We start from the raw sequence: 16,629 nt of genomic DNA, 5'->3' as shown, positions 1-16,629 counted from the left end.
TAGTTGTCCAAAGTATTCCCAGTATTTCATTGTATATGTATTTCTGGGTTAAAAGTCAAAGTCATTGTATCAAGGTTTCAGTAATTTGTGTAATTTTTGTTTCAGCTCTGTTTACTGGATAAACATTAAAACAGCACAGAGCAGTGTGAAACGAACATCCGCAGCCTGCTTTCAAAGAGACACCACCAGCTTATCTAGAAGCTAGAGACACCCAACACAAAATACACTCGTGGCTGCAAAGCCGATTTTAGAGGCACCACATACGTTGTGCAACAAGGTCCACATTGCCTACCTGAACCAGCCCCTAAAATAAATAATTATACACTGCGCCCATCCACAACTGCTACGCATGTGAATACAAACACCCCAAATCTATGGGAGTAGAGGGATCATCTGCCTTCAGGTGTTACTACCTAACACAGAGCCTTGCATGTAACAGACTGGGAATTAACACATTTGTTTTCTGATCCACACGGAACAGATTCTCTACTTTTCTACACAATGAGACAGACCACATTGTCAGAGTGCTCCTGTGCACAGTCTGAAGTGTTCGTGCTTCATCATGAGCTTGAAGTGGCTGAAACGAAGCAGCAACATGCAATAGCATTAAATGTTTTTATCACATGGCTCAGACCGCCAAGTTCCTTAATGGATACAACTTGAGAGTGGTTGGAGAAAGAAGAGCAGTTTACACAAGCAGGAGTCCCTCCTTTACTATAAAAATCCCTTTCCATAATTTCAGCCTCCTAATCATTTTTTTCTTAACATAAACTGTTCTACATTAAAGTCAGGGAAAGCTCTAACTTTGCATAAAACACAGCTGACTTCCAGCCTAGAAGGAGGTAGCTTGCTATCGATTAGTGCATTTTTTCCATCACCAGGCCCGGAGCAATGCATTGACCTCAAAGTGCTCTGACATGCTAACCAAACAAAGGAACAGCTAGAATTGTGAACTAAAGTTTCTACCAATTACTATATTTATCTTCTAGGACGGTTAAAAAGAATGAAGAATCTTTTTAGAATGAAAGAGTTCCTGAAGGTTTCAGCTTCTGGAGAATCACTTAATCAACTTACACAGCCTTCACAGACCTGCTTTTCAAAAGCACCAAAATCCTGCACACTGCGACAGCCAGAAAACACAGAAGGGGCATCGGAATTTACAGGAAAAAGGAAACGATGGCAGCCATTCCCCCTCACTGGACGTGAGGGAGCTGTGGCAGAAATGAAACGGGAAGGTACAAGAGGCTCAGGTAGTTCTGTGGCAGGCTGAGGGCTCTGCTGCCATTCCAAGAACTTGCTTCCCTTCTTTAAACACGATTAGCATTGAATGCATATACAGAGCACAACCAGGCCCAAGGCATTTGTAGAGCAGATGTCCAGAGTCCAAGTCACACAGCAGACTCTCAGAGCACATTCCCCAAGTGACGTGCATCCAGCCTCTTGGCAGGACTGTAAATAGGACGTTAAAAGATTTAGTACTAAACGTCCACAAGAGACTAGCAGAAGACAATATAAACGCTACTTGCACAGCATAACAGCATCGTGGTGCTGTGAGTATATGTGCACAGCTGCAAATGAAGTCAAGATGAACATTTCTTTGGTGTAAGCCTGGGCAACACCTTGCCTCGTCCAGCATTTAGCGCGCCAACTCAGAGCTGAAGTCGTCAGGTTTGTACCACCCAGGTGTGCCCCAGCTTCCTTTATGGAAGCCAGCTACTCCAAACTAAACAACACGAGTTTATTAACTTGCAGCAATAAATTACTCATACATGGTTTTGATAAGGCAGCCTTTAAGAAGTAAGTAGGTCTTCTTCTACCAAGCCCAAAGGAGCGGCTGGCAGAGAGATCCTTATCTTTCAGATATGCCCGGCCAGCCTATGGAGGCATTACACTTCCAAGGTAATTCTCAGAGAAGTTTCAGGCAGAGGATGGACAATGTGTTGTTTTATTCCTCCCTGGTACATCGGTTACATTTTCAAGTTCTAATTTTTTACGTGTCAATTTCTATTTTCTTAGTGCCACCACGTGGCAAAAATATGTATTGCCATTTTACACGCAAAAGCCACTTCCAGCCCATTCTAAAGAAAGGTTACTCTTGCAATGGCTCTACACTGAAAGGTAAAGAGTGGTGTCTAAGCATATATGAATGTTGTGCTTCACTTTCAGGAGTTACAAAGGCTAATTTATTTAAAGAAGGCTGAAAATATTCAATGGCAGAAAACCATTGGCATTTGGAAACAACTGCACCATCCTTATCTTTAAACAAGCACGTTATGTTATTATCCATGTGAAATACGTAACCAGAGGCATTTAAGTAGCTGAAATGACTAGGGTAAGGTGTTTTTTTATTGCAACATCCAGTGAACATTCACATATTAATGTTAAACATACCACCCTCAAATTAAGAAGTGTGATACTGATAATTACTCCTGGGATTTTTGGTTGGTTGGTTTTTGTTGTGTTTGTTTTTTAAACTGTCTTCCTATGTGCTTAGAAGGCACGTGTTTTTAGGAACACCGTTTGAATCAGTCCTGTCATTATAAAGACATGAGGGTTTCCCTGTCAGTTTGCAGGAGCTCCAAAGAGAACAGCACAGGGGATGAGCTGGATCTACTCAAACCTGGGGTGAGCACCCAGCAGAGGATGACCACTCGTTTCCTTTCCACTTCAACAGCCATGCAGGGTAACACAGAGAAAGAAGAAAGATGAGAATATTACTAGGAACCAGCCTGGGCACGTTTCTGTTCCCAAGGGATAAGATGCACTGAAATGCAATTCACTCCCGTTACTCTCTCCCCTGTGCTATACTGATGCAATGCTGTATTTTAACGAGTTACTACACTCAGCTGAGCAAGTTACCTACAATGCATGCAGGTATAGATTTTTACAGCTTAAACGTCAACATTGCTGTAAGGATTATCATGGATTCAAAGCCAACGCATCTAACCACTGCCACAATTTAAGTGCGTGGGCACAGTTACCACAGCCCAGCCTACGTGCGATAGCCTGACTTGTACTCGTGCCCTAACAGTTTGCAATGCTTTAATAAAGCTTTCTGAAGCTGCAGCTCAAACCAAGGGTTTGAAACTGCATCATGGCAGCCGTGCATCACAGCTGGACGACAGAAGTGGTTAGGACAAAACAGAATATTCTTCAGAAGACCATAATTGAATGGCACACGGGTCTGTAGAAAAAGGGTGTTAGTAACGAAAGAGTAGCTAAGGCTCTCCAACGAAGGACTGCTAGCACATTCAACATCAAAAATGGAAAACATTTTGATAACACAGACAGGGCAAAATAGGATGCTATTGAAAAGCCACAACAAGCAGCAAAGCAGCAGCCCGACTGACATCACTGGGACATGAGAAAGAGGCAGATTTACTTTTGCCAGAAAGGAAAAAGACACTTTAAGCAAAGGCTATGCACAAATCCTGGCCCACACCTCTAGCTTTTATCAGTAACCTATCGAGTATTTTTCATTAAAGCAGCTCAGTCGGTAATTTCCATTCCTAGAACCGTTCACAGGATCTGGACCACTGCTGTGCATCATACTGAGATGCAGCAAAGGCTTCTACTTGCATGTGTTTTGGTACATTAGCATCTAAGTTCAGCTCTGAAGCAGCAGAATGTTTATGTGCTGTATGCTGTTAAACAAAGCCACCATTCTAACCTCACTCATTTCATCTGGGTGGGACAGAAGCACAATACACAGACCCTGAATTCACTCCAGGAAAGAACAATTCTCCTCCTGTGCTTAATAGTTTTAAGCTGTTGATGGACAAAATGCAAATATATGAGGTTATCACTCTAGATTTTCAAAAACTATAGATGAGAAGGGAAAAAAAATGTTTTCTGACTGACAAGGTACAAGAAGAGACCATAGAAATTTACTAGGTGTTGCAATTGGTCAGTTAACAACAGGTTTTGCAGTCATATTGACACACCAGAGTGTCTTGAAAAAACTCCTGCTCTCCTCCAGCAGGGTAGGCATGCAAGTTTTTATGCATCTTTTATCGAGAAAAAGGAGAACAGTTAAGTGGAAGAAGCAAGAGACGGTAAGCCAAGAATAGTTCTAATCCTGTTGTGATTGGAAAGTTAACCCGAGTCAGCCTCTCCCCATGCGTAAAATGGGGATAATTAATCCTCACTTAACCATGTAAATTAAATAATGTTTCAACAGTGCTGCAAGAGCCACGTGTTAATTAATGCCTAGGTAATAAAAAGGAAAAAGGCAAAAGTGGAGCACTTTGTTACTTACCTGCAAGTCGGAGGTTGTGCTGTAATTTTAGAAGAGGAGATATGTGGCACTTGGAAGATGAGACCCTAAATTAGCATCTAGTCTTAAAGAGAAAGACTTCTCTCTCTTGGACGCACAGCAGCATGAAAGCCACGCGCACATGGGTCTGCATTTCATATCACCTCTTTGCAACACAGTAAGCAGATGTCACCAAGGAAATTCCATAATCAAATGCCCCTAACCAAAGGTAAGGCAACTTAATGGGAAGATCCATACCTTGTACACCTTCCAGAAGCAGATCAACACCCTTCCTATAAAAGCTGAAGGCAGATTCATAGTCTTCCTCCTCCTCCTTCTTCAAGGCCAGCTTTATCAACTCGCCTGCTTTCTCCAAGTAATCTTGTTTGCCAGACTTGGGTTTTAAGCTTCCAGGAAACAGACTATGGCTTTCCTTCTCTCCTTCGGGTTTGGTCCACTCCTGCTCGGATGCCACCGTGCTTTGTACTGGGGGCTCAGAAGTAAGGCAAGAGCCAACAGCTCTACTGGGAGAACTTTGGTTGGATGCCATTCCATCATCTAACTCAGCAAGAGAGTCTACATCAACTGTCAGAGAGATCAGGTCACTGTCACTGGAGAAGCCTGAAAGCATGGTCAGAAAGACATTCATTACTTTGCATTTCTTATATGCCACAGGAACCTCCAAAATTCTTTATTGCATCCAAAGACATTAGCTGTCTTTTTACTTAGCCAGATTTCTAAGGCTTTGAGCACAGAAATTCTCCATATGTACAGCTGTGTTAAAAATGTTTTTTAAATACCCAAAGAAGCACGTTTTTTAAAGTTATCCACAAACTCTGCAGAGCAACTCTTCTTCATTTTAATACTGGGAATGAAGAGACAAACATCTAACACCCAACTTAAACCTTCAAAGCCTGCTCACTGCTGGGCTCCAGGAAATTACAAAACTAAACCTCCCTGTGTGAGTGCTATTAGAAAAGTCAATCAGCAGGAGCCAGATTACTGCTGCAAGATATCCCAACATACTCTTTTAAATCAGTAAGATGAAGCATCCCAAAATTATTCAATTAGGAGCTTGAATTCACACAGAGTTACTGTTGGTTTATGCATCATGCAGCACTCAAATTCATGGCTACCACATATACTATTTTTTCACTGCTAATGTGGTAAAACAAATTGGCTTACACCTCTTTCATTGAAATGTAAGCTAACACATTTTATTTTACATTGCCATAAGCTAAGAGCAAATATACTGAAGGTCAGCTTGCAGGAAGTAATTTTAACCTACAGAAACTTAGCAGGGATATTTGGGAATAAATTGCAAGTATATTTTACATGTACATCATCTCTCTGTATGAATCATCATCCACAGAGTGTTCATTCATAAATAACCATGACTTTTTAATAATTTAAATTCCACAAATGTAATGGAAACTACTTCCAGATCTCACCTCCACATTCCGATTGGCTTGTAAGCGTCACATCATCGAGCCCACTTAAATCCTTCCGAACTGAAAAGGACGAGAATGACAAAAATGTTTGATATCCTTTTGCTCAAGGGATTAGATGTCCACTTGCCATCAAAATGAAAGGATATGACCCTACTACAGGTAAAAGTACATAATATAAAACTGCTCTTGGACTGGCTATCAGGGATATCCATTTGGTAACACTATTAAAACTGACAGCAGTATTAGACTTGCCATTCCTGGTTGCCTCTGAGGTTAAAAACAGAACACAGGTGTTTGCTTAGGATGGCTAATTCAAACCTCAGCACTCCAACTCACCTAATTTCAACAGCAGTAGCACTTTAATCCCTACCTCTCGCTGTTACGATGATTTACAGCTAACAAGACATAACAGAAGAGCCTTCAAAGCTGGGACCTACACCTACTCACCAAGAAAAAAAAAAAAGCCAGGTTTCAGTCTCAAAAAATGTCATTTCAGAATAGTACTCTGCATGAGACATATGGAGTGAGCCATGAATTTGGCAGTGCCACCTGGATATCAAGTAGCAGTTTGTTTTATCACCTTGGCACATGTACACACTGAAGCAATAAAACAGGCAACAAGGTCAAGGCATTTAGCTGTTTGTACACACAGCGAAAGTAAATTCTGAGCTAAACCCTGGTGCCTTGTTTTCTTCTCTATTATCAATAGAGTCAGAAGTTTAAGCACATAGTGAGGTAAAGTATTCTGGCATCTTCAAGAAGAATGTGTAGCAGCAAGGCGCTGACTCAAAGGCAACTAGCTCAAACTTTTATTTTAATTTTGCAACTTTAGAGTTAGAGGAAGGAGTTACAATTTATAGAAGAGTACAATAACAGCACACATTTTGTCAAGCACTGTAGAAACCTTGTTTTTGTAAAGCTAAGCGTTCCTTTAGCTTGAGTGAGAGGAAAAAGGGCAGGAAGAAGAACACGTTACCAGTCACTCACTTTGTCTGAAGATCAAGGCACAATAACACTCAGAGACTCAGTGAAGTCTCAAGACTACTTGAGAGTAGGGGAGAAGGTACACAGAAGATAATGCTCCTGATCTTTTCAGGGGAGGAACGTAAAGCAAAGTGTCCATGTAGAGAAGAAAACTGCCTGTGTAGTCCCAGGAGTTGTAATAAAGAAGGTAACCTCACAACAGAATGGTCAGAGGAAGACAAGATTAATTCGAGTATGAATAATTAGGTGTTCACCTGCCCAATTTATGGACAGCAATATCAAATTTGGATACTGAGGACTCTGAATTTATGAAATAACATTTAGAGGATTTGAATGTTTTTCTCCAGTGAAGACAAATCACCAGCTAGGGAATACAGAGGTGCAAGCAGAGCTGCCTGATGGACAAAAGCTGCAGATGGAGCGAATGAACATGAAAGCTGGGCATTTGTGGGGAGGCTGTGCTGGCCACCCAGGCTATATGAATCAGAACACATCTACACAGCAGATTTCAGGCAGACCCAAGTTCCCCTCCCTACAGCCCAAACAAAATCACATTTGTTCTGCTCCTACAGCCAACTTGACCAGAAGCTGTATGAACACAGTGAGCATGGCACTGAGCCTGAGCTAATAAACTTTGCTTAGGGGCAGGGTTTAAAGCCCAGGTCTGGCACCACACAAGCCACAGTCACAGGGCTTCCAATCAGCCTGAGGAGTAGGGAAAGTCTGAACCGTATCTGCTCATTTCTGAAAAGAAAACATGGTAAAACAAAAGGAAAAGAAAAAAGAAAACAAAGAGCTTCCCAGGGGATTTCTCTAAAGAACGTGGTAACTGGTACAGAAAAATTTTGGAGAAAAAGTTGATGTATGAACATTATCTCAAGTATACAGAAAGGAAGACAACTGTTTGTCAGGAAGATTAGATGAGTATCATGATGCTAAAATTCAGCATAAAATCCTGGACTTGTCTCTGCCTCATGCAATTTTGCAGGTATATTGGGAGTAAATGCAGTTTCCCAAAACTGGTGGAAAGCCTGGGTGATCTGGCCGCTCAAGGAGCACACATTCCTGTGAAAGCAGTAACTACAAAACTGCTTTAGAACCAAGATATTTATTGCTTATTTTGGTACAAAAATATTTCCTCTACCATCAATTTGCTGCTTCTACCATTAATGTGCATGCCTTCTGCAGAGTGAACTTTGCCTGGAAAGAACAGGTAAAAGTGAGAAAAGACAACAGACCCTTGTGAGCAAACACCAGCCTCTGCTAAGCAAACACCAGCCCCTCCTCAGTACAACAGCCTGGAGGAACAGTGCCCACATGGACGCCCTCATAGGCCCACAAAAACTAACAGAGAACTAGTCACAGTTAATGATAATCAGACTTGGAAAAATTAGATGCAGGCAGGATGCCTTGAGGAGGGCAGAGGACTCAGAGACGAGTATTGCCACTGCCATCTAGAGGCCTTAATGACAGCTGTTACTTTCTCTCCCTAGCTCCCCTTGCCAAAAATTAGTTTAGAAAGCAAGAAAATATGGATTGCAAGGCATACGAGTTTTTAGAAAACTCCACAAAGTCACATTCTGCACCTGGAAACCCTGCACTCATAGCTGTTGTGAGTATCCCCTAAAGCACTCCAGCCAATTCAGACGATGTCTGTCAAAGTATTTTTCTACTTTATAAAAATACTGAAAAGAAGAAAAAGTGTTCCCATTTAAAGGAAATGTTTTTCTCCTGCTACAAATGAGGCTCTTCTGAATTAAGAATAGAAAAATTCACATTAAACATTTTCAGAGCAGTTTTTCTTTTATAAGGCAGAGTTTTAAATGGGTGCATTGTCAAAAATGGAATGATATTTCACAGAAATAGTGTCCTTTTAAAACTAGTTACCTGTACATCTTATAACAACCTCCTGTAATTAAACAGTTCTATACTTTTCCCTCACAGAGCAAAGCATTGCAGGTGCATTAGTTCATTAACTAAGAGAATATGCTACAAAACAGAAGGCAAAACTCCCTGCACACATAGAGTATCACATAACTAAGTGCATAATTATTGGCATTGAGAGATTCCAGTGGCAAGTCACACAGCCTGGAGTCTTCTGGCAATAAAAAACCAAACCACTACTAGGAAAAGCAAGCAGCTCTTGTTACTCAAGCAGAGTTTTACCAAAGCAAGCTCTATGCCAGAAAGAGGATAGAACTGTAGTAGTTAAGAAGGAAAACCCTCCCAAATAATCTTTAGAAGCGTTTGTATAATATTGCATATTTATACTTCAGTGTAAAACAGTTCCAAAGAAAAATCCACTAGGTTGCAAAAGAATTTCTTAGAATTCACAAGGACCCTGAAGGTAATTCAGGCATACAGAAACATGTAAAAGTTTGCATGGTGATTATATGCAGAGACACTCAGGCTAGCTCAGACTCCAGAGGCAGGCAAGAAGCCCTAACATGCTGTTTATTTGGGCTGACTGACCCTACCTTATGGCTACACTTTTTAGCAAGAGTGAAGTTCCACTAAAATTACATCTGGCATCCAAGCCAGCATGTGTATCTCTACGATGTGCTAAGTAAATGCAATCAGAAAAACAGACAAATGAAATTGGCTTAACACAACCAGAAAACATTAACAAGCTAGAGGAAGGATTTTCAGTTTTCAGATGAACATAGCCCACACGGTTCTAATACACAATGTCTCAGACTGTCAAGAACAGGGAGTTCTTTACAGCAAAAGAAAAAAGAAAATGCTGGCAGCTTTTCTAGGAGACTTAAACAACTTGCTTACCACCCCAAGCCTTACAGTATGTTTTAGCATTCTCCATTAACATATGTCAATCCAGAAGATACACCTACATTTTTAAAATACAGTACTACATCTGTTCTGGATTCTTCTAAGCAGTGAAAGCCTAGCGACATCCAGAGCATGAATGGCTGAATGAGAACCTTCTCTAATGAATGCAGTAGGTAGCAAATCTTAGACCTAACTTTCATGTTCTGGGTAAATTCAAACTGTCGTCTTTGCACTTATTGATCAATTTCATAATGACTTTAAAATTCCCTACAAATTTTTACAGCTAGAGACTCGAGGCATAGGAGAGGTGCTCCAGCTCTCTGATCAGCCCCATGGCCCTTCTCTGGACGCATTCAGTTCCCACTAGCACCAAAAAGCAGTTCTTTTTGAGCAATAGAGCGCTAGAACTTCTGAAACGGGCTAGAAAAACTCACAGAAATTTTCCTGTTAGAAGCAAACTTCTAGCAGGGCAGACAGGCCTCTGCTGAGTTCAGCTTCTCTTTTTTTTTTTTTAATCCCAGTTCTGACATTTCTGCCATAACAGGCAAACAAATTAGATGTCAGTGCTCCTATGACAAATGATAAATGCATTTGTCATTTATGTGCTGCTTTAAAACAGATCATGGTATAAGGTTACACGACAGAAGAAAGCAAACCTTCAGAGCTGCAGTCAGACAGGTTGTCAGTCAGAGAGTCGGACGCAGGCTCAACAGGACCAATCAGTTCAGACCCATCATGAACCTCTCCACCCTGAAAAGAAAGAAGGAAAGGAATTACTGAGCTACTCTGCTCTATGGAATGTCTCATTATATGGCCGTGATACTCAAAATTAACTTTCCTAATCAGTAAATGCGTTAACTATAAAGTAATGGAGCATTTAATTAAACTATACATACCTGCACAATTAGCCTGGGGTTTAATCTCAGTGCTACTCTACCCAATTTGACAACTACACAAAGAGCTGGTATAACTTCTCACAGATGTCAAGGGGTGAAACTAAGCCTGACCAAATCCTCCCAGCCAAACCCCGCACATTTTAAGCCATAAAATTCACAATGCACTCCCTGTGAAGAATCAAAGCAAAACAAGGGCTCTTGTTCAAGCCATGTTTGTTTGCCACCAACTATTCAGATATCAAAACAGTCAGCCTACTGCAGCTTCTGTGGTAAGAAGAGTCCTGAACCACACAGGCTGCAGCATGTCTGCCTGCAAAGCCCAGAGCTTTCATGGAGTGAGCAGTGATGCTCCTGTCCTCTTGTGACTCAGTCTGTGCCCTTCCATGGTGTTCCCTAAGTCCACAGGTCCTTCATGCAGGATCATTGGTGGATTAGATCAATGGCCCACCCAGCATGGTGAGTTCAGTTATTGTCCAGAGAGGACAAACAAGGACAATAAGACCAGAGCTAGCATACAAGGGTGGCATTAGCCTAAAAGACTTTAGAGGTAAATAGAGTAAGAACAATTAATTTCAGAAGAAAACACCTGAATATTTGTTGTTGTTGTCATTGCTCTTTTAGTTTCTGCTTCACTTCTCAGTAACATACCTTCCATACAATTTCATTAGAAACTGCACCATTTCCAAGGCAGAGTTACAAGCAGGCATTTCTAATCAGTCTTGAACTAGCCCAGCACATTCTCATGTTAGCTAACCCATAGATGCACACAGCATCCCCTTCAGCTGTCCCTAAGACTTCATTGTCCAACTCCACCTCTCCATGGCTCCTCACACAGAAATTTGAAATGGAACAAAACCACTCCTCAGCAGAGCTGAAGGACCCTGGCTGGGCTGGTAACTGATCAAAACCTATGGCATTCTTACAGGAAAATAACACAGCATCAACTAGCATGTGAGCTTAAGTTATTACACTTGCATAATTCCCCTTGTAGATTTTCTCCTATAACAATGAATGCCTTTCTAGGTTTGTTCATTGCTTTACAAAGCCAGAAAAGGTCCAGTGGAAGGCTAAAACTAATACTTTTGTTAAGCAAAGGATGGCAAACAACCTCTGAACAAAGTGCCCAAAAAGCACAAAACAGAAATATTTCCCAAGAACCAAAAAAGCGCACATGCAAACAAACTGAAGAGTAAAATATTCTACTTCAGTCTCCTATTCATTGTTGCTGCCAAAGCTTAATTAAAGTTATCTTAAGCATTTTAAAGGGTTCTGCTATAACTGTATCATGAAAACAAGTGAGAATTTGTACACTTTTCTGTAATTTTGCTTTCACATTTACCATTTAAATACACTAAAGACATCAATATATTCACATCCCAGTCTCAAATAGATGAGCACTTCCTTAATTTCAGGGAGTTATTATGGTGCTTACAAGTAAATTTATGCTTATGTGTTTGCAGAATGTCAGAGCACGCTGAAAATAGAGAGGTCTGAAGGAACTATTGAAAACAAACTCCTTCAGATGTAATGGAAAGGAAGTCAATCAACTTATTGTTCCAAACCATATTCTGGCAAATGGTTCTCACATCTCTGTATCAGCAGCATGTTTGACAAGCCATATACCAAATTTGTTGTCATGGACCTCAGTCCCTAACAGGCCAAGAGAAGAGTCTACTCAGCCTTCCTTTTTATAGTTTGAAACTATAAACAACTGCATAAAATACAGAAATAGTAACAATATTTTTATTACTTCCCCAGACCATCTGTATTTAACATCACTGGTTTTGCTCGTCATTCAATAAGCAAGAATTCCAAATCCCTTCACCCAAAGTTCCTGCAAAACTTCCCAACTCATAGGTGTGATATGCATCTTTTTTTTTTTTAAGTTAGATTTCTAGAGTGAATGGAAAACTCCCACTCACTTCACAAAGCACATCAAATCAGCTTGTTGTCACTCTGTAGCTTATAACGTAAAGCAGTATCAGCACTCTACTTTATTCACATCAATAAGGAGCAAATACTCCTACAAATACTAACAAACCTTAAAAAACTCCTCAAGCTGTTTGCTATTATAGAGAGCAGGGATATTAGCAGAAAACTGCAGCAGATCTTCAGCACATTGCCTTCTTTCTTCAATCACAGTCTCATCAAATCGCCCTGAAACAGACACATGGATTGACAGCTTTAGAAATAACTAGCAATAATCACCACCACCAACGAATAAATAAATTAAAGAGACAAAAGCAACCTTCTGGAGACAATTCCCTGAGTCTATGAAAGTCATTCCAACGCTTCAGGAGAACATAGCAAATCTTCAAACTTCCTATTCTCAATTGTCCCTAGAGTACCGTCTTCTGCAATCCGCTCAGATGATGAAAGCTGGCAGCTACGACAAGAATCTTTCACCCTCCCATCGTAAGAATATGTGAGGCAACACTCTTGATTAGCCAAGAGACACTAACGGATGTCCAGTGTTATCTAACAAGCAATGATACGTGCACAATTTGACAATACGCCAGTCAGTGTCAGCCTTGATTACGGCCCAAATCCTGTCAGGCGCTGAGCATTCTTCACGGATTCTCAAGAACAATGCACGACGTGAGCAGAAAGTAGAAGTGTTGCTAAGAACCCCCAAAGAGATGATCAATCCCAAGGCGCCATTTACGGAGACAAGTCGCAGGGGAGACGGTGAAGCCACCAGGCACTGAAACTTCCCTCTGAAGTATCTCCACGCAGACAGGGTCTCATCTCCCCCTGGATTCGGGAGGTAATCAGGGCTGGGAGGCTGCACTCACTGCAATGTATGGTCCTTTCCTTTTCCTTACCCAGCACCCAAGACATGCCAATTAGAAAATATATGTGTATTTAAAAAACAATCCCACAGCTCACCTCAGAGAATTGCTTCTCAGGAGAAAGAACCCTTGCATTGCTACCTTAAAACCACATTCTTCACAATTGCACACAACTTCTTTTAGCTTTTCATATCAACATCACTTTGTTGTTGAAACAGTTACAAGTTTACAAAAGGAAAAGGACAGAGGTTAACCATAATAATTGGAGGAGAATAGAACAGATAGTTGAAACAGCTATAAAGAGGGGAAAAAAAGGACTGGGAAGACAAGTTTAAGAAAATGCATTGCTGTAACAGCATGACCAGAAAAATAAGAACCACCTGTAACAGCACCGTGGCATTCACCTTTGAAGAGGACAAAAAGGTACAATGAATACAGAAGCAAAAGTCATTTATACTCAGAGCAAGCAAAAAAAATTGTCCCAGAAGAAAATATCAAAGCAGAAAATCTTCAAGTAAATAGCTCCTGCCCATGTGGTAACAGAAAAAAATAAAATAAAACTAGAAAGACACATACGCACTCAGAAGATCACAAACAAAGCTTTTTAGGGTTATTTTTCCATGAAAGGAAAGGAAAGACATTGCTGGGCTAATTTTCAGCTGGATCAGCTCCGTGGTTTGCTCACCCTGGCCATTCAGCTGTACAAACCTTAGCAGACATACAAAAGAGTGGGCAACAAGCAAGCAGAAAGGAGGCAGAAGCAACGCTACCACGCTCAGTGGCAATACCGAAATCTGGCTGTATTAAACTGCTCGTTTTGCTTCACGTATCTTCACAGCAACACTGCAGGCGCATTTTGGCCTTCACTTCATTGCAGGCAGAACAAGACAGCATGAAGAAACAACTTTCCTCAATAAAGCACAACACAGAGCAGTTAAATTCATCTACAAAATAACACCAGCACTGATGTAAGGCAACAGAAAATCTATTACAAAGAAACAAGCAGCTAACAAGGTCAGAAACTTACAGAATGAATGCCTTGCACAGGTTGTATACAAGATATTGTTCCTGACTTCCCAGGGATCTCTCCTATCTCCCTTCTGCTCCTTCATTGAAACCAATAACATTTTTTTCTGCTTCCTCATCTTCTATTTCACATACTTTGCAGAAATATAATTACGTTTGCAGCCACCTTCCCTCCTGGAGCTGATGCTAGCCACATGAGCAAGACATTTGAGTTTCTGACAGTAAGCTGAGCTTACACAAATAAGAAAAAATTAATGTTTGGACAGAGCCATTGAAATATTATTCACTGCCACATTTTCCAGCTCATCAGCATCATGATCCACTGCGAGGACCACCAGTTACAGAACTACAGGAAGGGACAATGTTACTCAGCACTGGTTTGTTCACGGATTGTCATCTCTGTGGCAGTTTCATTCCCAGCCACCCCTGCCTAACTCCTTCCCCTCCCCTTTCTCCTACCCCCAAGCAATCTTCTGTTGCTCAACACTTGAATTAATCTCCCCCTTCTTGTCCAGATTTTCAAAGGTACTTAGAAACCCATCTGACTTGATGAGCATTTCAACCATGAAGTCCTCCTACATCTAAATCAACGTTACTTCCACTATTCTTCACATCTCTTAGACAAATGAAGACTTCATTAGAGGGATCACGTCCTCACAGAGCGTTAGGAAATCTCAGCACAGCCTCAGCATACCACAAACACTAAGCACAATTAGGCTACAGCTCCAGCAACGATCCATCCAGAATTTCTTACACACACAGAAAACAAATGCAAACTCCTGGAAAGGGAATCCACCATTGTTTCTGGAGCAGATCTGAAACACAAAACACCTAGCACAGCTTGTGTTCATGTTTCAGTTTCTCACAAGACTTCCAACTGCACACCACACCTCATTCTTAAACACCCTCCTCCTTCATTTGGTGTTCTCAAGCCCAAAAGGTCATTACTTGAGTTTACTATAACCTAAATGATCTTTCTGGCTCACTGCTAACAAAAATTATCAGCATTTGTATTTTTGCTTCTTTTTGTCAAATAAATTCAGAAAGGAGAGGATTAATTTATTTATTTTAATATTCAAGCACATCTGTGCAGTTGTTATACAAGAAACACTAAGTACAGACTTACCAGTATTTTGGTAAAATGCCATGTATAGCCAACATATGGACATACTTAAAGTTGCCAACAAAAAAAGTAGTTTGAAAATACTGAAGAAATTCTTATGATGCATATTGGGGAATTAGAGTAATCCCTCCTCACAAATATGTATCATAATAGCATAACAATTAGAAGTTTCAGCAGCCAGATCTGTTTGAGATTCCCATGCTCAAGGTCATTATGTCTCTTCCAGAAGATGGGTGGAAAAGGTTCAAGAGAAGCACAGAAAAAGTAGATTTATTTGGTTTTCCCCACCCGTAACAAGCTTCCTGCTTTGATGTAAGCAGCTCTATTATAACAGCACAAGAATACGTGCATTTGCACATTATAATCTTCAAAAGCTGTGGTGTAAAATATGCAAGACAACTCAGTTCTGCAGATGTAGCACATCCTTGGTTGTACCAAATATAGCAGCACAACATACTCATTTTCAAAATATTTCTCGGTTCTCCACACCATCTCCTGAAACTCTGAATGCTGCAACTTCTGATTCTGCTCAGGTTTCACACTTTTAGTACAAATTCAACTGTCAGAACTAATAGTGCTCGCTTGTATACTGTCCACAAAATGATATTTATACATAATTTAAAGCACATGCACTTTAAAAAAATAGAATTATGTTGACAGCAACTACTAAGTAACTTGTTTAAAAACAGGGACAAATTGAACATCACCACAGGGAAGAAACACTGCAGAAATGCTTCATTAAAGCACCTTGAAAAAGCAAGATCCTAACAGAGGTAGACCTTGCAGCCCACCATTAACTGAACAAGACTGAAAACAAGTTTGTCAAAAACTCAGAATCTAAGTTTCCATTTTTCCTCTAGCACAAGAAGTATTAGGACTGAAGATAAATGCTTTAGATGGAAATAAGACAGCACCTGTTATGTGTAGAAGTGAGATGTAAGGATCAACAGGAACATTTTATCCTTTAAATAAAGATTATTTAAATAAACTACTCTTAAATTAAATTTGAAATAACTCTTCTTAAATTGAAGAAGTCAGACATTTGTTCCTTTCCACTATGTATAAATGTTTATTTTTTTTACATTACTTTCTTGTTCTGGTATTCTTCATTCAGATGTAGTAAGATGTTTAGTATGTTATTTAACTTCAAAGAGCTTTTCGTCAGTAACTACATTGAACATTTCTGTAGATTTCCTTCTCTTACAATGTATGTTGCAGTCACTTTTGTTCATCCCATCCAAAAGAAGAACATCTTTAAAAGGGGATTTCACTCAATTTTTCCCTGACTTACAGAGGTAATACACTAACAGTGTAC

General features: G+C 40.4%; 1 protein-coding gene across 4 annotated transcripts in view; it reads right to left on the bottom strand.

Annotated features, from left to right (window-relative positions):
• The window catches only part of RPS6KC1 (ribosomal protein S6 kinase C1), an 86,489-nt gene that overhangs the window by 57,248 nt on the left and 12,612 nt on the right, over positions 1-16,629 (bottom strand). For all 4 annotated transcript variants that reach the window (XM_027453712.3, XM_072035503.1, XM_027453715.3 and 1 more), the window contains 4 exons: positions 12,415-12,530; positions 10,134-10,227; positions 5,707-5,766; positions 4,514-4,876 (listed from right to left, as the gene is read on the bottom strand). In XM_027453712.3, coding sequence (XP_027309513.3) covers positions 4,514-4,876; positions 5,707-5,766; positions 10,134-10,227; positions 12,415-12,530 — 633 coding nt within the window. The remainder of the gene's footprint in view (positions 1-4,513; positions 4,877-5,706; positions 5,767-10,133; positions 10,228-12,414; positions 12,531-16,629) is intronic.

Source organism: Anas platyrhynchos, chromosome 3, assembly GCF_047663525.1.
Source record: "Anas platyrhynchos isolate ZD024472 breed Pekin duck chromosome 3, IASCAAS_PekinDuck_T2T, whole genome shotgun sequence".
Classification (NCBI taxonomy): Eukaryota; Metazoa; Chordata; class Aves; order Anseriformes; family Anatidae; genus Anas; species Anas platyrhynchos.
The sequence above is the reverse complement of the archived record's forward strand: the minus strand, read 5'-3'. Positions and strand labels throughout refer to the sequence as shown.